The 27100-nt window shown below is 39.2% G+C and overlaps 1 protein-coding gene across 1 annotated transcript in view; it reads left to right on the top strand.

Annotated features, from left to right (window-relative positions):
* The window catches only part of LOC102380854 (leucine-rich repeat and IQ domain-containing protein 1-like), a gene marked incomplete at its 5' end in the record, with an annotated part of 91902 nt that overhangs the window by 47983 nt on the left and 16819 nt on the right, over positions 1-27100 (top strand). Inside the window, 3 exons of the mRNA XM_014526088.1 lie at positions 9192-9324; positions 11718-11778; positions 18549-18669. Coding sequence (XP_014381574.1) covers positions 9192-9324; positions 11718-11778; positions 18549-18669 — 315 coding nt within the window. The remainder of the gene's footprint in view (positions 1-9191; positions 9325-11717; positions 11779-18548; positions 18670-27100) is intronic.

Here is a 27100-nt window from a genome sequence, read left to right as displayed (position 1 = left end):
GCTGTCTCCCGCTCCCTGCCCCCTCCCCGTTGAAAGGAGGCGGGGCTGCCGGAAGCAATGTCACGTCGGTGGGCGGGGTCGCTGGCCGGGTTCCCGCCAATTCTCCCGAAGCTCCTCCCTTCTCTTCCGGTTCCAGGCAGCTCACTCCTTCCTCGGCGCCATCTTGGAGTGGCGTCAACTCGGGGCTTCTCTCCTCTGCCGCTTCTCGTGCCGCCGGAACGGCCGCAAGCAGTCAGGCTTCCAGGTCTGCATTCTTCCGAAGCAAAGTTGTCACAGCGCAGAACAACACATCCAACACTCTTTTCTATCCCTCGGGGCTACACACGTATCCAGCAGGGGGCTGAACCAGTTAGCCGTCGTCGGCTCTTCACCCTCCTGTGTGAGCTGCACGCAGCAAGCGAACTCTTGGCTGAGAGCCGGGCTCACGTCGCCCGATCCCCATTTGGTGAGGGGTGCGGTATTCCCTCTCTCCCGGGGCCCTTCTCTTTTTTCCTTCAGTAAAAGGTAGCCATCGATAAACCTTTCACCCACTCCGCCCGCCTGGTGATACGCGATGTGGGCGCCTAGTTCCTTGGAGCTGGCCACGTGGCGTTTCCTGCTACGCCAGGGGCAACTTCTCACTAGCTCCTGCTCCATTAGAACTTCCCCAAATCCTGACTCCGATCCTATCGATCCTAATTCCGATCCCGCTGATCCTGTCGCCAGTCCGGACCAGGATCCTGTCCGTGACGCCATGTGGGGGCCGAGAGGGTACCGAGGATCGGGAGTCCTCGGGAACGCTAGCTGGGGTTGCGGCTGCGATCCTGTGGTGGACAGATGGGTATTTTCTATCACCGGAGCGGAATTAGGCACAGACGGGACACGTATCAGTTGGAAAAACAGAGATAGCTTTACTTACACTGTAGAGCTGTATACAGCGCAGGCAAGAAGTGACTTCACACTTCAATCGTAGTAGCAACAATTCTAATCTCTAGTCGCTAATCGAGGAGCTCTTGTAGACCGGGTAGCTCGGGTCTAACTCGGGCATGCAACACGGAGGATACATCGTAAGGCTTCGGCGACGGGGAGTCGTTGTCAGGTGATCAAACTGCCGGAGTTCCACTCCAGGGGGAATCGTGGAGTTCTCCAACTAGGGCGGAAACGCCCCTAACCTTTTATACAGCTAGCAAGCCAATTGCTAGCCTCCACGTGGGAATAATTTAACATCAGCCAATCACATTATGCAAATCTGCATTTCCTCGGCGGGAACTCTATCCACGCCGGAACTCTTCACCATGCCGAGAATTCCCCTGCCTTACCGTGCCTTGTGCTGGAAAGTTCCACTGTGTCGAGGCACTGATTCAAATCAGCTCTGACAGTCTCTGAAGGTATTCAAATGCATCTCTTCCTCTAAATAAAATTTCTGCAGTAGCCCACTAATTTCTCTTCAATTTTTTTCACACCAAATAGTTTCATTCTCAAAGACCTTTAATGCTCCTCAACTTTAGACACCAATTTTAGTCCTGCAGTTCATCCCCAAATGTTCAATGCTTACTACGTAAAACAGTGCCCTAATCCAGTACTCCTATCTGGTTTTCAGCCATAAAAATCACATAGCCTTTTCAGAGGAGAAATGATCATTTTAATATTGTAAAAAAAAAAGGATTAATTTCACTACTCTGAGAAAAATGAGGTCCTCTACTGTAGCTAGAATAAATTAACCAAAATTGGACATTAAGGGTGCTGACAGAAGAGACATTTTGTCATGTGATTGGCCACTAAAAGTGTTCTACAGCTATGTACTGACAGAAGAGCACAGCTGCAGAGCACTTCAAAAAGTGCCAGATTATGCAACAAATGAACCCTCGTGTAATGGAGAAGGAAGTGCTTCAAGATGGAGCACCTTCATTAACTTCAGTTAATGTGCATCAGGAGCAGAGCTGGGCTGGGCTGAAGCAGCATCCCAGGTGCTGTCTTCAGGATGTGGGGATGAGGGAGGGAGGGAGTTCCATCTGGGATTTGCCCAGCCTATGCTGGAGGCTGGGGCAGGTGGATTGCAGCCCCCACACCCCTGAGGTGGGGGGGTCCAATTACGCACCCCCCAATTCCAGCACTAGCTAGGCAAACCCCAATATGAATCTCCATCCCCTACCTTCTCCCCCTCCCATTCTGAGACAGCATGGGAGCTCAGAGAGGGGGTTGGGGCTAGAGGAACAGGTTACAGACACTCAGCCTCTCTTGCTGGGTCGGCTCCAAAGTACAGTTTGATCCTCCACCCTTCCAGTCCAACAGTGAACATCTGTTGGGTCGGGGGGGTCAGAATGGAAGTTTTTTCCATTTTTTTTTCATATTGGTCAGTCAAAATTGTCAATGCGTTTATTTTATAATATGTGATTTTCCCCTGACACCGCAAGGCAGTTGGGGCTTGTACATGTCAGTTATTCAAATACTTCTAGATACTCAGAGATGTTAAATTTAGAAATAAACCATATCTTGGGTTTTGTCACATGCTTGATCTCAAGTATCAATGGATGAAACCCTGCATGAGTTATTACTATGTATTCAACCTTAAAAATGAATTGCATTTTTTCTTAAATCAAATTGGCCATTGCCAATGTCTACTGGTTTGTTGTTTGGAAACCATATACACAGAACTGATGTTGTTCAATGAAATGGCCTGCAGACAGGTTAGAGAATATTATGAGTAATAGTCTTTTTCCAAAAACATGTTCAACATGTAGTGATTAACCATAACCAGCTTGATGCTTTGGATCTCTTGGTAGGTATATTGGCTTCATTTAATGCAGTACCAATCCTGCTGAAAAGGAAAAAATTATATACACATCTATATCTATTTTTTCTTCCCCCTACTCTGCTTTATTCTGCAATACTTTTCTTTCCCCCCTACATTTGATTGCATTTTAATGCAATAATGTATTTTCCCTTTAACAGATTATAATGCCAAATGGTTAGATTTGCTTTGACATTCATCTGATTTTATAGCTTTTAGTGCCCATATACTTTGATACTTAATGAGAAATTTCTAATGTTTTCAATATATAGGCTTCAAAAAAACTGCCTTTTAGAGATAAATCAGTTTGGGATTAAAAGTCAAGAGAAGCGATGCTCATTTCTCAATTTTGAATATAAACCATGTAGCAGAACTTTATATATGAAATTGGAGAAATAATATAATACTTTCAGGATATATGTATTATTTTGCTGCTGATACATAAAGTAACTAAAATATGAATTATATAAAGTATATAAATATTATAGAGTGTGTATTAATCAATATAAAAGAAGGTACTAGTAGAAGATTAAACTGAAGATTTATTTATAATAGATTCCTAAAAGTACTGACATAAATGTTGTGTGCCAGCTTATATATTTAATGACTATGTTGAGATCAGGAATTTCAAACAATATATTAAGAAAATTAACTCTTCACACACTTTTGTAGAATGGTGGAAAGCTTTAAATGTTGCTGAAGCATATCCACTTTTCATAGATGTTAGGGTCAGAAGGGACCTCAATAGATCATCGAGTCCGACCCCCTGCATAGGCAGGAAATAGTGCTGGGTTCAGATGACCCCAGCCAGATGCCCATCTAACCTCTTGAAGACCCCCAGGATAGGGAAGAGCACCACCTCCCTTGGGAGCCCATTCCAGATTTTGGCCACTCGAACTGTGAAGAAGTTCCTCCTAATGTCCAGTCTAAATCTGCTCTCTGCTAGCTTATGGCCATAATTTCTTGTGACCCCCAGAGGCACCTTGGTGAATAAAACCTCACCAATTCCCTCCTGTGCCCCCGTGATGAACTTATAGGGAGCCACAAGGTCGCCTCTCAACCTTCTCTTGCGGAGGCTGAAGAGGTCCAGGTGCCCCAGTCTCTCCTTGTAGGGCTTGGCCTGCAAGCCCTTAACCATACAAGTGGCCAGTAGGACTCAGTGTCTATAGTCTCTATTTTTAAAAAAATTTCAGTATGTAGTAAGTTCTGAGGTGACTTGTCCTCTACCTGACACTAAATATATAGGATGAAATCATATCTCTACAGATATCTTTGGGAGTTTTGCCACTGGCCACAAATAAGAATTCATTTCTAGTGTTGGAAATACTCCAGGAGAGGGACCAGTACAGGTGTTAAGCCTGCAACTGCCTCCTCTCCCAAGCTCCTAGCGCCTTCCTTGGTTAGGGCTGATCCCAGTTTGACGAAAGTGTGGAGTAGCAGTTATTCCAGTCCTCCCGTTGATAGGGAGACTGAAGCAGCAAGAAAAGCCCACCCCTGCTCCCCTCCCCTCCCAGTCTGCAAGAGGAGATGTGCAGCAGCTGCTCCTCCCATCTTCCCCAGATTTGCGGGGGAGTAACCCCAGGCTCAGGAAAGCACAAGGAACGTTTCCCTGCTGTTCAACTCCATGTTGAGCAGTAGTGGGGAAGTCTATAGACATCTGTTCTATGGGGAGAAACTCTTCGGAGTGACCTCTGTCCAGTTAGAGATGGGTTATTTTTTCTCCCAGAACTGCAGTTTTGATTCTGGGAGAGACTGTGTAAACACCTGTATTCTCATGGGTTCTAATGAGAGATCTACAATTCTTCTGGCAGAAATGTAGCACCTGTATATAGCCATTGACTCGCTTCTAGATTGAAAGGATATTGAGCCAGAGATCATTGTGAATTATCCAGCATATAGAAGGAGAGAGAGACGAGAAACACAGGCTGTAACCATCATTTTACTAGCCCAAATTTCACGTTTTTGGATATTTCAGGCTTCTATATGGTTAATCTCAATTTCCTGATTGCAAAATCTCCATTTCATTCCTGGGGAATGTGCGCCACCATTAACTTTCAGCAGAAACTGAAAGCTTGATCCTGTTCTACTGAAGTCAGTAGCACTGCCCTGGATATACAGCATTCCTTAATCTGTGTTTCTACCTTCGTACACCCATTAAAACTAGAAACATACATGATTAAAAGAGGTTAGGTCAGTAATCAGTTGATTGAAAGTGGCCAGCATACTTCACCCCTTCCAGTTGCCCATCAACCAATATGGGAACAGGTAAAGTTCTACTCTTGAATAGTGACAGAGATTCAAACCTTCAGACTAAAACAAATTTAATTTTCTAAAATCAGAATGACAACTTTTGAAGTAACCTTAAGGGTCATCTAATACAACTTCTTGCACACATGGAGGATTTTCTCTTCCTAAATATTAATCTCAAATAATTTTACCAGTTTTTTCAACTGTCTACCTTGACTTAGGTTCTGAGCAATTTATACAAATAATTATTCCTCAAGAATTATCTTCTGTTTTAATAAGGTCAGAGAAATAACTGGCATAAGGCAGAGACCTAAACTTACTATTTTTTCTTTTTTCTTTCTTCTATTCTTTAAACACGTGAAAAAAAATTCTTAGACAAAGTATGGTCTTTTAGAGAGTTAGATCAATTTATATCTATTTTGCATCCAGATTAGCCTAAGTACTTGAATTAACCTATTGTCTCAAATCCAGATTTTATAAATAGGATTGAATGTGAAATATGAGGCGTTTATCCAGCTTTGGGAAGTTCCAAGAATCAAGAATTCTTATTCTTGATTGATTCAAGAATTGCACAAGTGTGTATTGCATATGAAGATCTGTATTGCATCAGTGCCAGATGTTAAAATTGTTTAATTTTCATGTTTTAAATTATGCATCCATTATATAGGAAAAGTCTCTTTAAAAGCTTAGAAACTATCATTTAGTGAGAGTAGCTTACTTGAAGTACTTCTGAAATTAAATTAATTTTCTAAAATACAACAAAGCATTGTCTCCTTTCCCTTTTGTCTATTCAAAAACTCTTTCACCTGATTTTCAAAGATGCATAACCCCTAATCATTTTAGTGGGATTTTTACTGGAGGTAGCACTTCTAAAAAATCAGGTCACAAGTTTTTTCAAAAAGCCACATTTTTCTACTTTAGGAATTCTATCAAGTCATTGACATTTTAGCACCAGATCCCCAAACATATTTGATATGGGTGATTTGAGGATGTACAAGTGAATTTATGCTATATTTAAGTATATATGAATGTGATAATATAGTAGCTTTTAATAAATAAGAAATATTATAAATTAAAGGAGTATATTCAAGATGTTATTACTAAGATTTAAAAATATATGTATGTTTGAGAGTGAAAAAATAAAACAGCTTTCTGATATATTACTAAGCAATTACTGCTCAGTGTGTGTCTTTGAGAAAGCAAAAACAGTATTATGTAGAGTAGCTATTTTGTAAAAACAGCAGATGGGATTTTAAAATCAATTTTTATTGATCAATATTTATCAATTTAATGTACTTAATTGTATCTTGATCACTTCCCTATTTTCAGTAACTGAATGTCAGAGTATTTTGCATTTCTCTGAATAAAATAATTGGCAAAAATTCACAGACCTAACAGTCAGAAATCTAAACCACAAATAAAACAAAGTATTAACAATACTTTTAAAAAATGTGACTCACCAGTTAAAAAGTTAACTGTGTGTGTGGGGAGTAAGATATTACAAAACTATAATAATATTTTTATTATAGTTTTTTTTATATCCTTCTCCCCACACACACTCAAAGGCAAATGGTTCCAACTACCTTCTGTTCTGGGGGAAAGTAAACTTGCTAATATGTAGTTAAGATTTATCATATGAAGAAGTGACTGAAGACAGCTACAGATGGAAGTTGGAGCATGTTCCCAGCTGTCCTGGGTAAGAGGAGGTTACTTCTATTAGAAAAAGAGTTGCTAGCCCCAAATTAAAAAAATAAAAGATGGTGGCCTTCTGCTAAGATGGGGAGTACAGAATTTATGGAGACTGTGGAGACTGCTGAACTCCAGCTATTTGAATTTTCAGATTATCTAGATAACAGTGAAATAGTATGATATTAGATTCATAGTGCAGAAACAGATGGGAGAAGAGCCAATGTTGAGAATGAACATAGGCCCCACAGTTCAGCTGGAGATGCCAATTCAGTTGCAGAAGATACTGTTGGGAAAAGTTGGGAAAATATTTCCATTCCACAGTATAGGAAATGGAAAATATTTCTTCCCTGTTTCTTACTGGATTTTAACTAGGATGAAAATGGAAGCAGTTAGAAATCTGTCCCTCTGTTTACCACAGCAAGAAAAGAAGAAACAATTGCAGGAGGGGTTAGATTACCTTTTCCATTTTTTCACCAGTAAACAACAGATAGCTTCAAAATGATTAATTTAGAAGGGAGGGTTAGTAAGCAGTGTTAGTCTGAAGTCAGAAGAAGGCAGAGCAGGGTGGTACCTTAAAGACTAATTTATTCAAAAAGACATAAAAATTGTAAGCGGCAGCCTACTTTGAGACATCTTTTGCTCCCACTCTAATTGGGTAGAGGATGAGGGGGTGAGCTGTTGCATATGCATATTCAGTGAACTGGGAGAATTATCCTGGGTTTGTTTTCCTGGTAGAAAAATTTACCCTGAGACCTGGGGCCTTTAGGCCACATATAGACATTCGTTTTTTTTCCTGGGAGAGGCACTTTTGTCCCAGGAGAAACCAAGAAGGTATAGAAGTTCAGGATTTTTCTCCTAGATCAAAATGGCTGCTCCAAGAGAAAATAATGTAGAAGCAACCAGGGTTAAATCTTTCCCAGGAGAGATTCTCCTAGAAGAGCAAACGTCTGTACATCTTAGACCATCTCCAACTTAATCAAATTATAGCACTTAGGTTTTCTATTAGCCTGATCATGTGTATTTTACCAAAGCAAGGGAGGATACTTTATTCCAGACTCCACATACTAGTTTGGTGAATTTTCACACAATTTGCTACTTTGTTTTATCTTCAGCCAGAGGTGGGCAAGTATTTGGACGGGGGGGGGGAACCACTTTATGAATTTTGGTGAGCTGTTGAGGACCTCATGCGTGTACACATACATGTGTGCATGGACACACATGCAGGTACACACGCACATGTAAGCTCCCTGCAGCTAAGCTAGGGCTGGCACCAGAGCAGCAGCAGGAGAATGGGCTCTTCCTCATGGACCAGTTCTCTCTTTAAATAAGGATCCCTATGCTCAGATAGTTTGAAACTGTTACAAAGGAGGTTCAAATCATTTGGCATTCAAACTGATGCAGCACGTACTCAATTAAAACAATTTCTAGCAAATGCTAAATTCACTAGAGATGCAACTTTCTCTGAGAGAAAAGAAAATTTGAAAAAGAAAGAAGCAAAGAGATAATCAGCAAAGACGGAGAACAATGTGCTCAAAGTTGGCTGGAATACACATTACAAAAGTTTCTTTTGTTCTTTACAGCAACCTAATTACCCAAGCAACAGTAGATTCCTGACAAAAACTCTAGAAAACAAAGGTGAAGGAATAGCAAGATGAATTGGGTATTGAGGACCCAATACCATCCCAGTTTAAGAAGAATGCCTTTTGAACAGCTTCTCTCAGTTCAGAACACGAACAAATGGCTGTAATAATAAGTTTAAGTTCTAGAAACATCTTGAAACCATCAAGATGGCTTCTGGACCCAAAACCAGAGGACCTTCCAAATTGTTCAGATATCCTTTTTTCTGATAATGATATTCACCATTAGGCTTATTCACTCTTGGAAATTTCCTTGGGTTGCATCCATCCCTTTCTTGGTCCCAAAGAAATAGTGATTTGTGAACTGACACACAAGTAACTGAAACACAGGTGCTTTGAAATCTAATATCTTAGGATGCTTTGTCTCCATTTTTCAAACTGGAACATAACTGACTTAAAATAGACTTCACATTCTAAATGAGGAGTATAAAGGTCTCCCAAAAATACATGTCAGAAAAGCAGTTGTGTGCCTCACTCCTCCAGTTGGAAAAACAATTATAATAGCTGCATAGCCGATAAATATTTTATTTTACCACATTGCGCACACATGCTTTAATAGGTAGGCTTATATAAGTTTCTAATTTAATAATAGAGTCCAATTTTCTAGTTTTTGCAGAAAGGTGCTCTGAAGTTTTCCTTTTTTTTTGTCAAAAGACCAATATTTTCTTCTAAAAAATAAAAATATTTAAAATATAAAGGTCATGCCGGTTAGTTTCGAGTCTTTGCAGATAAAGTGAATAAGTGCTGCTGTTCTTACCTATTTAGTATCTTACAGAATATGCAGAGTTTGTTTCTTCATATGTTTTCCCAATAACAATGAAAGATAAAGCTCTTTCTTTCATCCCTAGGTAGTAAGGAGGAATTCGTTCACTCAAATAATACTTCAGCTGAGAAATTACAAATGAGCAGAGAATTTACATACCAATGGCTTCATACACAGGTTTGGGATTTTGAAGCAACCAGTTCCAGAAATGTAAAATGGTGAGGTCATTGATTTTAAATTAGATTTTTGTATTGTAAATACAGCTTGTAAAGTGAAACCTGGGCTAATTGTCCTAAAAGAATAATAGCTTTATAGCCAAAGGCCAGTACACTACATTGCCAGGTCCCAAACTAATTTCCATTTAGAACTGATTTAATAATTTTATGGATACATCTTTCATAAATGATAGTGAATTAGTATGTTTCCTCAGTAATGATCTGTCTTATGTTAAAATACTTGAATGGTTTATTGCCAGAAATATGAGGGATTATATTCTAAAACAAGTACAGAAATGTACCCATGCATCACATATTGCATGATTATCTTTTCTGTATATATTAAAATTATTATAGTCTATTAGTTACTCAGATTATATGCATGTTAATAGAATGGATTAAGGAACAAAATAAAACCTTTTAAATCAGTAATGTCTATGTGCATTTTATATTTACAACCCTAAAATAAGTTAAATTAATACTACTTTGACATACACAGTACATTTCAATAAGATATTTTGAAATACCCATTTTTGTGGTTTGGATTACTTAACAGATATAATACAAATATGGTTTTATAAAAGATTCATCTTTATTCCTTAAACTAAGAGGATAACAAACAAACTGTATCCAATGTATATAGGTCATAAACTCAGTATAGAACTTGTTTCCTCATGCTATAAATGGAATCTGCAAGAGCTCAGCAGTTCTGAAATGGGCCCACTGTCAATCTACATCATATTTAGTGTGATTTTTTTAAACTTTTTTTTAAAGTGATTCAAATAAAATTATTTTGTGAAGAAATAAACTTTTATTTGTTTTTCCACATTTCTTGACTTTTCTAAATTCTGAGTATCAAATGAATAAGTAGAAGAATAAACTGCCACAAATGTATTATATTTTTAGAAAACATTTATTTTTAATGCAGTCAACTAGGTTCCTTAATAGTGAGGTTTGTAAGCTCCGGGCATGTCTACATGTGCCATTAGGAGGCAGCAATAAACTGTGGAGCTTAATTCTCCACAGTGTGTTGCTCCTGGGATGCTGCCAGACACGTCTGCATGTGCTTCCAAACCACAACATGTTGAGCTGGGTCACAGCATCCATCCTCACAGCAGGAAGCCAAGGAGTCAGCCTGCCAGCCCAGGGCTGCTCAGATAAAGTGCACTGTGCTGCCGAGGGGCTGGCTGGGGTATGAAGGTGCTTCAGCGCAGGGCTATGTGGCAGGCAGTCCCGGCACTGAAGCACCCTCATGCCCCAACCAGCCAGTCAGCATTTACACGTGCATTGCTGCACACAAAAAACTCCATAGCAGAGTAGTACTTGTATTTGCAAGTACTATCCTGCTGCAGAGTTTATTCATTTTGTGCACCCGACTAGGGCTGCACGTGTAGACACTGACACATTTACCGTGCAATTAGTCAACTGCACAGTAAACGTCTCATGTAGACACGCCCTCCAGGCATTTATGATCGTTCACTGCTTTTAGTTCACACATTTTGCAGAGGAATGTGGAATGATTTTCAAACATAAGAAAATATAGTAATTTAAGGAAGGAGTTTTAAAATGTTATTAAGTTACCTTTGCAGATATGTGGAGTATATTAGTATTTAGACTGACATTTGTGAAGATCATTTAGAAATTTTAGATATTTTCTTTCTGGTCCTACTGCTGAAGTGAGTGGCAAAACTTCCATTGATATGGCAACATGATTAGGTACAGTGCAAAAAAATAGCTGATTGACGTATCTAACTGAAAACAACTTGATTGCTCCAAAAAGTAAATCTAACAACCGATTTGATACAATCTTGCAATTACAAGACTGAACCACAGCCCACTGAAGTTAGTAGAAGCATTTTCATTTTTTTTCCAAAGGATTTTGGATTGGGCTATAGTGGCCGCATCTACATGAAATTCTGACTCTGTGGTAGCTCGTTACTACTGTGCAATAGTGTCAAATGCCACAAAACGCAACATGATGCTACTATGCAGTAGTAATGAGCTACTGCACAGTCAGTATCACCAAAAAGCCATTAGGCGACGCTACTGCATAGTAACTTGTGTATGTAAGTACTAAATGATTGTGCAGTAACAACTGTGAAGTCAGTCTCAAGTAGACACAGCCAGTTTGTACTAATTAATATGTAGAAAGTCCAGTCTTTCCAGTGACTGGCTGATTTCCTTATTGAGAATTAACATATTTAAAATACTTTCAACATATGCTTTAAACATAGAAATATGTTAAATAAATTGACTGTGTTTAGCTAGCTGTATTGTTTTCTCTCTTGAGCAAGATTATTCCCAAAAGTTCCTAGGGAAATATCTTAATTATTTTAGTTCAGTCAGTGTACTTAAGCTCTTACTGAAATATTTGTTCTCTTTAAATCGCCATACAGCAACCGCTTCTTGCCGGATTTAAACCCAGAAGTATGCAATGGTGGGCGCGTTCAGCTTGTGGTAAGGCATGTTTTTCAATGCAGAATTTTAAAGAATCCCAACTAATATTTTCAATTATGTGCATGATGTGAAAAACTAGTATAAAGTTTGTCTCCTTGGACAGAAGTCCTTAACTTAGATCCTAATCTTCTATTCAGACTCTTATGGGTGGATATGACAGAGTACCACTGAGGACCACGAGGTTAGATACGGGCACAAGTTTACTTGCCCAGCCAGATATAGAATATAATTTTAAAGTGAAAATGTATATATCTTTCTTTAGGATTTTAAAAATAAAAATAGATTCATTCCATTTCATACCCAAATAAGTTTGTGATATTTATTTTGATTATATATATTTAGATATTCTTAAATTCACCCCTAAACAGTTAGAGACAACTGTTTGTCTAATCTTCTCTTACAAAACATCCAAGGCTGGGGAACCCAGTACATCTTGAGATAGTCTGCTCCAATGCTTAACTGACCTTAGCAACACCAGGGACGTCATCCTCCTGCTTTATTCAGCCTTAGTGAGGCTGCAGTTTGGAGTGCTGCATCCAGTTTTGGGCCCCCCACTTCAGGAGGGATGTGGATAAGCTTGAGAAAGTCCAGAGGAGAGCCACCCATATGATCCAAGGCCAAGAGTGCAAGCCTTATAAGTAGAGGCTGAGGGACATGGAACTCTTCAGCCTGGTGAAGAGAAGGCTCACGGGGGACTTGGTGGCTGCCTGTTAGGGTTATATGAAGCTTCAGTTGCTGATTCGATTCTGTCAAGATTTGGCCACTTTCAGTGGCTGAATTTCCAAATCCGAATCAAATCAGGAGACTCTTTAATTTCTCTGAATTAAATCAAAACACTCTGAATCGATTCGGAAAGATTCAATGATTCGGACAAAGACTCAGCTGTAATTGTTTTTTCTACGTACCTCAAGGTACCAGATGGCTTGTGAATGCTGAGATGGTGGGGCAGATGGAGCATCCCACGGGAGCGTGAGGGCCATCGTGCCCAGCAGCAGACCTGGAAGTAGACCAGAAGCACTTCCGGTCCACTTCTGGGTCTGCTGGGAAGCACGCCCATCATGCCTGGCTCAGCAACTGGTGCCTCCTGGGTCTGGGAGGGCACTCAGAGTCCCCCCGTGGCCAATCACTGAGCTGGGGGGGGGGGGGGGCACGGTGGCGGACCCGGAAGTGGACCAGAAGTACTTCCGGTCCACTTCTGGGTTCACCGCTGAGCACACGAGGGTCCCCCCACACTCCTGTGGGACGCTCCATCCGCCCCTCCATCATAGCGTTCATGAGCTGTGCCTGGTACCTTGAGGTATGTAGAAAAAACATTTAAAGCAGAAATATGTCTATGGCCGAATCACTGATTCTCTGAATCAGCATCAAATTTTTAGGTTCGACTGAACCGAATCGGGGACAGTGATCTGAATCAACTAATCGAATCACTCTCCCGGATTTGGGCCAAATCCAAATCCAGTACAGCCTGTTTTGCACACCCCTACTGCCTATAAGTATATAAGCGGGGTACATCAGGATCTAGGAGAACACTTGTTTACCAGGGTTTACCAAGGGATAACTAGGTCTAACAGCCACAAACTTCTAGAAGGCCAATTCAGACTCGATATAAGGAAAAACTTCTTCACAGTTTGTGTGTCCAAGGTCTGGAATAGACTCTCCCCAGGGGCGGTGCAAGCACCTATTCTGGACTCATTCCAGAATATTATCATTTATCAACTTAAAAGGCAACTAGAGGATCAATATAATACAGAACCCCCCTAAACAAGATCCCAGCTCAGCTTTGTTTACTAAATGCCTGCCCAAATAGGAAGGTCTTACAGCTCTTCTGAAAGATGTCCAGGCTTGGGCTCTGGCAGGCATCAAGGGGATGGGAATTCCAGAGCTGAGGAGCAACTGCTGAAAACAGTTTCCCACATACTTTTCCCAGGCAGACTTAGTATATTGATGCTATTTGCAGGATGTTACTCCTAGCTAATCTTAGGGATCAGAATGGGGCATAAGGGAAAAGGTAATCCCTTAGATACATAGGACCCAGACCGTTTCAAATCCTAGACCACCACCTTGAATTTTGCCCAGAAAACTTGTGGAAGCCAGTCAGACTCTGGATCACTGGACTTACATGCTTCTAGTGACTGATTCCTGTCAGAAGGCATGCCACTGTGTTCTGCACCAGCTGCAGCTTGCAGACAGTCTTCAAGGGCTGCCCCACATAGAGCACATTTCAGTAGTCTACCTGCAGCCCTATGCTAAAAAAACCTGAGGCTGCAGTGCCTGGTCATATGAGAAATAGTGGTAGAAATATTGGTGACACGTTGCGGGGCATAGGGGAGCATGCCCTCCCCCCAGATTTCTATACCAACAGTGGGGCACGGGCACGTGACTTTAGCCTGGCTGGAGCCAAGGCCCAGCAACATTGGGAGTGGCAGTGCCAGCGCAATTTCTGCACCAACATTGGGGCATGGTGCTCTAGGTGAAGATGATCGACTAAAGTCACGAGCACAGTCTCTGTGCTATATCCAGACAAGGATCCAGGAATCTGATAGCATCCAGATGCACCTGGGCAACCACCCATTCAAAGACTTTCCTCAAAATGGGGAGGTTGGAGACAAGGTGATAACTGGCTGGAGAGTTAGCATCAGACAATGGTTTCTTGAGTAGGGACCAGACAATTGCAGATTTAAGAATATGCAATTCCCTTCCCCCGCCACATAGGAGGCATTAGCAACTCCTGCCATCTGTGGCCCCAGGCTCTGCCATTGGCTTAAACAAGCCCCAGGAACTTGATCCAAAGAACTAGAGCAACATAAAGAAGCTAGAAAAGCCCCTTGTTATCCGTGGCAGACACGGTTCTTTGGGTAAATCCAATATCTGTTATTAGACCAACTCAAATAGTTAGAAAAATTCTTCTTTGCAAGCTTTCGGATACAGATACCCTTTGTCAGGTTGGCACATGAACATCAGAATAGTCAGAGGCTCTCCTTTAAGCACCTTCTCACAAGCTCTAGCATAAGGTGTGAACGTAAAGATGGAAATGGCATGTTAGGAGCAGACAACACTGCAGTCTCTCAAAGGAGAGCCTAGAAAAGCTCTTGTTATATAGCCTCCCATTGCGGTATAAATTGTGCAAGGGAGACACATTAGTCCTTCAGTAACCCAAACTGAAGATAATCCAGGGTAGCCATCTTAACCTACTTTGTATATTCTATGTTCTGTCTCTTAATGGCCCAGCACAAATTTTTACCCTTAAATTCTGTCAATATTGTACACTGATGGTAGTCTAAAAAAAACAGGTAACCAAACAAAGGGAAAATTACATACGTATAATTGCATACATAATTATACATATGTATAATTGCAATTTATATATAATGTTAATGGTTTATAAACCATTCTGCTATCGTTCTTATTTTCAACTGAGGTAATGTCAAAATGTTCAAGACAGTTTCCAAAAATTGAGGAAGATACAACATCCCCAGAGGATGCACAAAGCAGGGGCTCTCTGAGACAGTGTAGGCAAGCAGGAATATAGAGAATTGGACTGACAATTCAGAGCCAGTAATTCTCTGTTCTGTCATTGACTTGTTGAGTAACCATAGGCAAATCGTTTAATCTCTTTCTTCCTTAGTTTTACCATTTGTAAAATTGTTGTAAAGATACTGACCTTTTTGTTTCCTTTGTAAAGCACTTTGAAATCTATTAATAAAAAACTGTTGGACTCTATGACTTTAGATGGCTATGATTATTATTTTGGGGTAGAATCTTAAACAGGCATTATACCAAGCTGAAATGGTTTATAAACCATTAACATTATATATAAATTGCAATTATACATATGTAATTTTCTATAAATGTATATACGCGTAGGTAGATATAAGTAGTATATACTAAGCAGTTTTGTCCACAAAATACTTTGCAATCCCACAGCAAAAACAGCAGAGATTTTGTGGTGCGCCCACATAACTGGCAGTGCTATAAGATTGTCACAGCTTACGCCACATAATTACACAGCTGCTCCACATAAACATATTAGACAGGAAAATGCAATGGAAGGTCTCATAAAATAGAAAACGGAATAAAATGCATCTCTAATGCTGCAAACAGTGTGTGTATATGTAATGAAATAATGATGTGGTTTGTACACATTATTGACTCTAAAATACAGTTAAAAAATATTTACATTAGTTTTCCTAGATTTTGCTTGTTAAAATTTGAATATATTATGTATGTTTTTATAATCCAGTTCAGTTCAAAGCTGTAAAATCAGAACCAAAAATAAGTTAACATTTAGCAGCATTCAAAATGACACGGGAAGGAGAAATGTAGGCACGCTCAAAGAGAACAAACATATGCATTCAAAAAAAGAAAAGCAGCACATGCAAATTCTGTCATCCCCTACATATTCAGAAAAAAAAGATGTTGCTACTGTGTTTTACACTGGTAGATAATAATATAGTGCCTCATAGTATGCCATGATTTGTATTTAACTCTTGATTCTGTGTAAGAGAATTAAAATTACTTTTCTTTTTCAGGATTTCATTTTAAGATGAACCTTTAAAAACCTTATTACAGAGTGTACTATAGCTATGAGCTATAAAATCCTTCAACAGTGACATTTCTGCCCATTCCATGAATGTACAAAGCTTTTTTTCTGATAAAATATTATCCTTAAACATCATAATAAAAATTAAATCTCAGGATGATGAAATGTATCAGTTTACTAGTTAAGGCTACTCAAAGTCTTTGAGAGAGAGTGAAGAGTAAGCCACTAATTCAGCAAAGTCCTTAAGCATATGTCTAATGCTAAGCACATGAAGAGTTCACTGACATCCACTATATTACCTACATTTATAGAACTTTTTTTTTAATCTTAGAAGATCACAAAGTGTCTTACTGGTTTAATAAAGTAATAAATATACAATTCAACAGTTGCGTTCAGTACAGGTAGACATTCCTATTGGGTGAAATTAATTTCCAGTTAATTTTAAAAGACTTTTTTATAGCAGGAGTGTCAAATGTATGGCCAACAAGCTGGAAGTCACCTGCAGAGCCCTTTAATCCAACTCCTGGTGCTGCCCTATGGACCAACACACTATGCTGGACCAGCCCTGCACTGCATGCGGCACTCACTGGGCCTGGGTTCCAGGCTGCGCTGCCTGCAACATTTGCTGAGGCTGAGTCCCATGTGTGCTGGATCAGGCATGAGAGCAGGGGCCCATGGACCTGATCTGGCCTATGGACCTGATGAGTTAGGTACCCCTACTTGACAGGAATAAGACTAAAACTGAAATACAGAGAGTTAAATATTCTGTCACTTGTTCAGTTGAAATGCTTTATACTTTTGTTCTTAAAAATTCTGATAAAATGTTAAAATGTGTTGGATTTCTGCTTCAGTTTTAAACCTGAGCTATTGGATTCCAAGAGAATATTTCCATTGACTTCTGAAAATTTTGAATTTGGCCTTTCCTGAAGTTTGGATCAAATTTGGCACAGTAGTTAGTGAGTTTTTAATTTTTTATATTATTTTAAGAAAGTATACTTTGCTGTGATTTATTTTAGCTGGTATAGCAACAAATATCATTAATAGTTATAAATCCAGTTAAAAAATTGCCCTGGCTTACTCATTTAATATTACTGGAACCTTTTGCTTTGCCATTTTTGAGCCAAAATTAACCTTGTGAAAATTCCATTTTTGCCATTGGGAAACAGTCCGGTATGTGTGAAATAAAAATATGAATGATCTATCAACCCTGTTGAATTTGAATCCCTGTACGTATCAAAATGACTGAGCTATGTATGTAAACTGAAGGAAGACAGCCTAATTTTCAAAGATATTGATCTCCTGTAATTTCTTTCAGTTTTAACATACCCCTCTAAATAAGGCCAAAAATAACCATTTTTTTGCAGTGGAAAAGTGAAACAACATGCAGATCATTGTAATACTATCAGTTAAGAGAAGATTGTGTATTAAACTTACCAGGACAGCTACCAGCCAGCGGAAAATTATTTTGAACTTCAAGTTAGAGGCAGTCTTAATGAGTACCTGTGAGTTCACAATCCCAAGAGTAATATCTGTGGAACAGGGTATCTTCCGGGTCATTGTTTCTACACCATGCTTCACAAATTCCCGAGATCTGAAACCCCCTTCTAAAGCAAAAGTTACATTTTCAATTCTATTTTGTTTTATATAGTTTTATATACCATCCCCACCATCAGCATATACAATCATTGCATTTTAGAAGATTATAATTAATATAAAACTCTTACCTAAAGTATAATTTAAATGCTTTCTGATGGGTATGGTTAAGTAGCAAACAGCTAAAAGATTAAATTACTTACTGGATGCTTGATTGATAGAACTGATACTTGCCCTGGATAAAACATAAATGTTGCAGAAAATAATCCAGTATGACATTTCTGGCATTCAGCTATGACTTAAATTATAGGCTGGTCAGTAAATGATCTTAAGCTGTTTAAGGTTTCATCAGCTGTATGCAAGATTGATTTTCTTCAAAATTACTGTACTAAAATGTTTTCTTTTGTTGTTGTACTGACTCAGATCACAAACCACAATTTTAAGATCGGCTCTTATTTACAAAAATGCTTTGACATAGTGCATTTGTTCAGCCTAGGCAGCAATAAAGGATTGTGGTATCATTTTGAAGAAGGTTGTTTGACAGAGCCTGTTTGTTTATTTGGGGTAATGTGAGCTGCATTCAGAAAATGTCATATTTTGTTTCATGATTGTGTACATTCTCTCCCACTGCTCCCAGGCAAGCCCTGTAAGTAGAGAAGACACAGATTTAGACCTTGTTTCCATGACCAGTGGAAGTGCTTTGACTCAGAACAGAGAAAAAAATAATCAGGCGCACAGACACTTAGCAGGATCTTCAAGTAAGTTGTGGTTTCTTTCAATATTCACTTTAAAAATTACTTTAAAATGAGTTGGTGGAATTGAATGTCTAACTAAGTTCTTATATAAACAGAGGTAGCATACCAGCCTCCCAGATTTCTAGTAATGTGTATACTTGTTTACTACTTACCTGCAACTTTCACTTGTGTTTTACATATTTATATATAAAAGCTTAAATCAGTTGAAAAATTAACATGATTAGATTTTTTTCTTTAATTCCCTGGTGAGCTATACTAAATCTTTTGTTCATTCATTTCCTAGAAAAAAATAATGTATTTCTATCTCTTAATTATAAAAGCAGTTGTATACTCCATTTTTTTTCTTACTTCCCTAAAAGTTAACTAAATATTTAGGAAAATTCATTATATACAAAAAATAAGTTCTAGTACATGTTTCCAAATCAAATCACATACTGAACTGAAATCATGACCTGAGTTAGATGTTGTAAGTAATGACTATTGCATTCTAGTTACACAGTGGCAAGTGGTTCTTTTAAATTTTAGAAAAACTAATACTATGTTAATGTCACAGAAATACACTGAATAATTGATACCTGAGAGAAGTGATCTAATAATTATTTGAAAAGCTTAAAAAGTATGAATTTTATTAAGCTTAAACTTTTTCTTCTTGTAGTAAATCTAATTAACAAAAACTGGGAAAACATCTGTCAGAGTACATTCTATGTTATTTATATTTTTATTCAATTGTTGGAAAATGTGATTTTTTTTTTTTTTTGCAGAATTGAATGAACTCAGAAACACTAAATGACATAAGAGGAAGTACAAAAAGTATTAAATGACCTAGACAGATTTGTGCAGGTCACTAATATTATATATGTGGTGGAGTTTTATTTCTGATTGTTCATATCAAAGTAAAATAGCCTATTTCAACAACAACAATCATAGCTGATTACTGGTGTCAGTTATTTTGATCAAACCTTTAGCTATTGCTATGATTATTGATTAATTTAAATGAAAATTGAACCTATAAGTGAAAAATCAAGTAAATGAAATTCCTAAAGGAAAAGCAGATACAAAAGCATATGTAATTTTCTTTATCTAGATTTTGCTTAAATTTTGTTTCAGCTTTTAAAATAAAGTGAACTGAAGGTAGAACACAGCTAGTGTTAAAATCCACTATCAGCAAAAAAACCCCATCAGTGACTCTAATCCTGTGCCTATGTCAATGGTAAGAAGTCCAAATAACATGATATGGAATAGGATTGAACCCAGTATTTTCATTGGTATACAATGTGAAAAACTCTTAATAGTTGTCCATAAAATTATGTTCATGCATTTGTGTATTTTATCTGCAATTCTATGCAATATTTCATTATTATACATATCCTAAATAATACAGATGTATGAATCTCAAGTGATACATCATAATAGTGTATTAATATACTTTATATATTAAATATATAAGTATATTGTGTATTAATATTATAACAAACCTATTTTTCCACCCATAAAAGTTTAAATGTTCCCTTGCTTCAACCCCAGAAATGGCAGCCTTTTCATGGCATAAAAGTTCATAGTAAACAGTTTGTGTTTTGTTCATTGTAACAGCAAAGTGCCTTGGGATCCTTTGGAATGAAAACATGAAGATGATATTGTTGTAGTCAGTAATGCTAGTTAATATAGAGGGGTTTTTATAACTGACCAAGTAAACATATTAGTTTTAAAAAAATGAGATGCATCTGATGTTAAAAGAAAGTCTAGCAGGCAACTGCCAGCACGGGTGCCAGCGTTTAACACTTAAAGGCATTTTGCTTGGCACATGCCTTGGGAGGGGCCAAGACTGCACTGCCACAACAAGGATCGGGCCCTTTGTGGTTCCCCCACCATCTACCCCTAGCACACCAACATCTTACAAGTCAAGGTCATGGGTGTTTTGGCACTCTGCCTAAAAACATTGCTGACCCCTGGTCTGGTCTGTATAATTCAGTGGAGTTGTTTTTCGTGAGCCATGTGTGTTTGCATGAAGATGGCCTTGTACTTATGCCACGGGTACTATCCCTTCCCTAACTTAAAGCTTCTTGAGAATGTCTAAACCAAGTTTTTTCAGCAGTGCAGACTTGTATACATTATCTACTTTAGACATCAGAGTCAAAACTTCATTGTTACAGGCACTATACAATAGATATGGAAAGATGTTCCTGCTCACAGTCAACAATTCTCATTCATAGAAGCAGGTGGCATTTTAAAATAGTGCTTATATAGATTATTAGACAACCACTTGGTAACCAAATAGTAAGTGCCCATACTATTGAAATCTTGGCCAAAATGATGAGCAAAAAACACTACAATGAGGCAAATAGTACTATGAAGTGCAACCATTTTAAGAAAAACAAAAAAGAGGACAGATGGCATTACAGTCCAGCTAGTTTAACTCAATATCTGAAAAGCAGTCAGCTTGTAAGCACTAGAGGAAAATTAAAACAGTAGGCAGAATGGGTTAATAAAAAACATCATGCTAAACTAACTTAATTTCATTCCTTGATACGATAATGAGTTTAAGGGATAAAGGAAATGAAGTGGACATAGTATATCTCAACTTCAGTAAAGCATTTGATATGGTTCCATATGATATATTTTAAAAGAAAATTCAGTGATATGGGTTCAATTGGGCTACAAAAAAAAAAAATCAATAAACTACAACCTGTAGGATAGAAATATAAAAATCACCATTTTGGATCAAACTACTTGTCAGTCCAGTTCAGTGTCTCATCTCCAACAGTAGCCAGCACTGGTAGCTTCAGAGAAAATTTCAATGTCACCCCTGTTAGTTAGTGTCTGACTTATGAGATAAAGCATGAGAGTCCATAAAATATACTTATTCGATTTTAAACTTTTTACATTACGTATGGATGTTTTCTTTATTCACATAAATAATGTGTTTGAAACCCAGTAAATCTTGACTTCAGTGATATCTTGTAGCAATGAGTTCCAAAAGCAAGTAACATGTTTTATGAAAACAGTTCTTTTCTGATGTATAAAACTTTCCGCCTTTCAATTTTGTTTGATGCATGTTTGTTCCTGAACTAAGGGTAGGGAGAATAAAATACCCATTGCACCTTATTATACAATACCTTCTTTTGTATATCTTTAGCAGTAATTATTCGTGCTCCATTGTTAAACAGAAGTTCAGGCAAAGTTCAGGTATGAGTTCAATACTAGTTAATAGTTTAATTATCTTAATATATATTGGAGAAATTTAATTGTTACCAAATGTGCATATAATTTATTCTGGGTAACATCAATAGCATACTAACACATATTATTAGATATAAGTAGATGTTAATAGATGCATGGATTATATAAAAGTAGAAATGGGACCAGTTTGAGAGAGAGATTTAAAATATAGTTGGGTTTTTATCATTTGGAAGGACAGGTAAATTAAAGCTTTTGAAGGACTTGTTTATTATAAAGGTAAAACTACATAAAAGCCTATGAATTAACTAATTAATTACAAAACAGGAACCTCTATGGTCCAGCCTACTTATCACATTTCTTTCTCCTCCAATTATTACAAAATTTTATTGATAGTTGTCTTCCTTTTTTGCCTGTCTGATAAATCAATGTATGATTATATTCTTTCATTGCATTCCTGGCATCTGCTACATCATAATCACTTAGAAAATCTTCAATCTTGTTATTGATTACAAAGTTCTATCTTGTCCTTTTCTTCCTCTTGCTTTTACTCTTATTCCTCATACAATTCTTCATTCTTCCGCTTGCTTTTACTCTTATTCCTCATACAATCCCCATTTACCCTCAGTTTCATCTGAAGGGTTTAAATCTATGGGTGTCTGTAAATGAGCACGAAGGCTGCAGACGCACTGTAATTCATAGATTCGTAGATTCATAGATTGTAGAGTCGGAAGGGACCACAATGGATCATCGTGTCCAACCCCCTGCCCCTGGCAGGAAAAAGGACCGAGGTCAGATGACCCCAACCAGGTGACTATCTAGCCTCCTCTTGAAGACCTCCAAGCTAGGTGATAGCACCACCTCTCTTGGAAGCCCATTCCAGATCCTGGCCATCCTTACTGTGAAAAATTTCTTCCTAATAGCTAACCTAAATCCCCTCTCAACTAGTTTACACCCATTATTCCTAGTCACTTCCTGGGGCGCCTTAGTAAACAGCGCTTCCCCTATTCCCCGTTGACCTCCCCTAATAAATTTATAGGCGGCCACAAGATCTCCCCTCAGCCATCTCTTGTGAAGGCTGAAGAGATTCAGCTCTCTCAACCTCTCCCCGTAGGGTCTATCACGAAGGCCACTAATCATGCGAGTGGCCCTCCTCTGGACCCTCTCGAGATTCCCCGCGTCCCTCTTGAAGTGTGGCACCCAAAACTGGACACAGTACTCCAACTGCGGCCTGACCAGTGCCGCATAGAGGGGGAGCATCATCTCCCAATTATGACTCCAAGATCCCTGTCTGCCTCCGAGCTGCTGAGAAGGACACTCCCCAACCTATAGGTGTGCTGGGGGTTCCTCCTTCCCAGGTGGAGTACCTTACATTTATCTTTATTAATTTGCATCCTAATTACAGTAATTATAATTAATTAAATTACATCCGAATTACAGTAATTACAGTGTGTTGCAGTAGAATCAATTAATTGAGTTGTCTGGAGTGTGGTAATTACCAATTTCCGGCAGCCGCCCATGCCTTGTACATCAGCATCCCTGCGCTTTAGTCCCCTTGTTGAACAAGCTCTAGTTCAAGTGCCCCTGCTGCCACTTATAACCACAGGGACATATTTTTTGAGATGGTATGAGAAGTGATGGTTGGAGATAGTTTTGAGAAGTATTCTGTGAATCAAGTATGTTTCACCCCACACCCCAATATATCCTGTTGAACTGGGCTACTGTATAGTCTAGAACAGGGGTCAGCAATGTTTTTGGGCAGACTGCCAAAAAACACCCTAACCTTAACTTGTAAGATGTTGGTGTGCTGGGGCAGATGGCAGGGGAATTGTGAGGGGCCTCATCCTTGTTGTGGCAATGCATCACCAGCCTCTTCGCCGTCTGTCCCAAGGCACATGCACCTGCCACCGGCAATGAGCTGGGCCAGGGCTCCACAGACCTTGGGGCAGTGGCTTGCAGCCTCCTCACCACCTGCTGCGAGCATCCTGGGCAATGTGGCAGGTGGCAGGGGCCTGCCCAGAGCCCAGGCCAGCTGTGGCAGGCAGCATGGAGGCTGCAAGCTACTGCACTGAGGTCTGTGGAGTCCCAGCTTGTCTTGTTGCTGGTAGTGGGTGCATGCGTGCCTCCAGGCAGATATCAGGGAAGCTGCAAGGGGCCTGATCCTTGTTGTGGCAGCACAGCCCTAGCCCCTTCCCTACCATCTGTCCTGAGGCATGCATGCCAAGCAACATGTCTTCTTATGCCGTGCTCTGGCATGCATGACAGGGGTTGCCAACCACTGGTCTAGAACTCAATAGTTATGGGACCAGAAGGAAAATAAGGAAGTCAAAGTGTAACTCTGGGGGTAGTGGTTAGGGCATGTCCTTGGAAGACGAGGATTCCTGGGTTCTCAACCCTGTTTTCTTAGACTGTTTATACAGCTTAGATTAGATAGTCATTGGATAAAAACAGAAATAAACCAGAGAGCAGGTGCCCCTTCCCCCTGCCAATTGGGAGCCCTCACTGGTAAGCCACAAAGCCAATGTTTTCTATTGACTAATATTTCCTTTAGGTGTTTCATAGATTTCATAGACATTAGGGCTGGAAGGGACCTCGGAAGATCATCGAGTCCAGCCCCCCGCCCAAAGGGCAGGAAGTCAGCTGGGGTCATAGGATCCCAGCAAGATAAGCATCCAATTTACTCTTGAAGGTGTTCAGTGTAGGTGCTTGAACCACCTCTGATGGCAGGCTGTTCCAGACCTTGGGGGCTTGGACAGTAAAGTAATTCTTCCTTATGTCCAGCCTGAAACAGTCTTGCAGTAGTTTAAAACCGTTCGACCTCGTCATCCCTTGGGGCACTCTGGTGAACAAATGTTCCCCCAGATATTGATGGTCACCCCTGATAAACTTATAGGTGGCCATCAGATCACCCCTGAGCCTGCGCTTTTCCAGGCTAAAGAGTCCCATGGCTCTCAGCCTGTCGTTGTAAGGTCTGTTTTCCTGACCTCTGATCATGCACATGGCTCTTCTCTGGACTCTCTCAAGCTTCTCCACATCCTTTTTGAATTGTGGAGCCCAAAACTGGACGCAGTACTCCAGCTGCAGCCTCACCGAGGCTGAGTACAAGGGGAAAATGACGTCCCGGGATTTGCTTGAGAAGTATGCATGGATGCAAGCCAGTGCTTTGGTCGCTTTACTAGCTGCAGCATCGCATTGCAGGCTCATGTTCATCTTGTGGTCAAGTCTCTTTCTTCCGTAGTGCTAGCCAGTGTAGCACTGCCAAGCCTATACGGATGCTGCAGGTTTTTCCTCCCAAGACGGAGAACCTTGCATTTTTCAGTGTTTCATTGCTTAGAACGTGTTTTGTTGATCAACCTATGGAGGCACCTAATTATCCGTATTTACTGTATAAAGAACTTAGATCTCTAACTCCATATCTTTGAATCACCATGTTGGAAGCAGATTCCTAACTTTTAGACACTGTTGAAACTCCTAAGATGTCTCTCTGGATCTTACCACCTATGGTTCTGAGTTTAAATGAAGTTGTAACTGAAGTAACTCGTCATAGGCATCACCCTGTACCCTCATGAAACTCCACTTACTTTAACGTAATATGCATAGACTCAAGAAATGTCCCATATGCAGCTACTTATTAGATCAGGACCTTTGATTTGACCTCTAGAAGATGATGACAAGTAATAATGAGAGTGAATAAGAAACTGGGCCTCTAGGGTGAAATCTCAGCTCCACTGAAGTTAAGGGTGAAACTCCCATTGACTTCAATAGAGCAATGAATTTACTGTGATGTATAAATGTTAATAAGTGAAGGTGAAAGGAACCTTTAACAAGGGAGTATTTTATTGGGTTTTTCCTTCTATCCTTAGAAGTATTGTTAAAAACATCTTAAATGTTTTTAGGGCAAAATGACCAAAATGGCAACAAATCTTTCCACAACTATTAGCATAGAAAGCATCTTAAATATACCATCCTAGTATTTTTTTTCCTAAAATGGCTATATACATTTTATTGATTGATACGTAGTCTTTTAAAAATTTAGAAACACAGTTTTATAGCCCTGGTTCATAGGGGAAGTTGCACTGGCTTCAGTGGACAAGTGTGTTTGGGATAAGGCTCATAGAATAATATTTTCTAGAAGCAGCATGCATTAAGACTTGATCCTATAAATACTTTAAATTCATAATTTTGCCTATGTGTTTGTTCCCATCAGTTTCAATGAGACCACTCAAAAGCATAGTTCTAACTGTTAGTAGAATCAGGCTTTAATGTATTCATGAATTTTCCTGTAAACTTACCATTTTCACTGCTTACAGCTGTTTGAATACATATGGTGTTTTTTTAACAGTACATAATTAATCTCCCTGAATATACCATGAATAATGGTAATGGGAGGGGGGGGGAAGAATGAGCATGTATATAGGATTCCTCTAACAAAGAACTTACTTTTATTTAGAGGCTGCATATTTTGTTGGGGGAAAGCCCTATTATTATTGACTTTTTTAAATAAAAGTTAAGGTAAAACTTGTTGCTGTTAAATGTAACAGAAGTAAGATCTGAGTTTTTAGGTTCAATAGTAAAAATATTTTTTTATGCAGTTCTACCATTCTGAAGAATAGTTCAGTGAAGTGCTACTGGCATATAAAATCTCTATACAATAGCTGCCCTCCCTCCATTTCCTTAAAACACCCTAACAGATGCAGGGTTTTTTTAAGGTCAGGACTTCAGGTTTAATGCCCAGATGATGATGGAAAGCAATAATGAATCCAGATAAAAAAGCCTGATATTTGAGGTGAAATCTGTCTCTGCTGAAGTCAACGGTGAAACTGAATTAATATTTATTAATTAATCTTTTCTCAGAATTATTTCTCATTTTTATTAAGTCAGTGGCTGCAGCAGTCCTTCAATACAAGAATGACAGTTTTTCAGGAAATAGAGAAGTCATTGAGCCCATAGATGACTGAGGAGGTCGATCCTAGATCTACATGTTCGACTGCAGACCTGGAAAATAGTTCTGGGAAGAAGTAGATCCTGGTGATGTCAAGTCACAGTTCTTTCCCTTTGTCTCTCATCTGTCCACCTCCATCATGAAGCACGTTTGCTCAAAATGATTGCTGCTTTATAATATATTGCAATGCCATTAGGGATGATTCAATCCTTGAATCTGCCAGATACTGATGTTAATAACACATTTCTTCAGATTTATCTTCAAGGTATCCTTGAATCTCTTCTTTTGCCCACCTCTAGAGTGGTGCCCTTTGCTTAG

This window comes from Alligator sinensis, unplaced genomic scaffold (genome assembly GCF_000455745.1).
Source record: "Alligator sinensis unplaced genomic scaffold, ASM45574v1 scaffold1042_1, whole genome shotgun sequence".
In the NCBI taxonomy this organism is placed as follows: Eukaryota; Metazoa; Chordata; order Crocodylia; family Alligatoridae; genus Alligator; species Alligator sinensis.
This window is presented reverse-complemented; position numbering and strand designations above follow the sequence as displayed.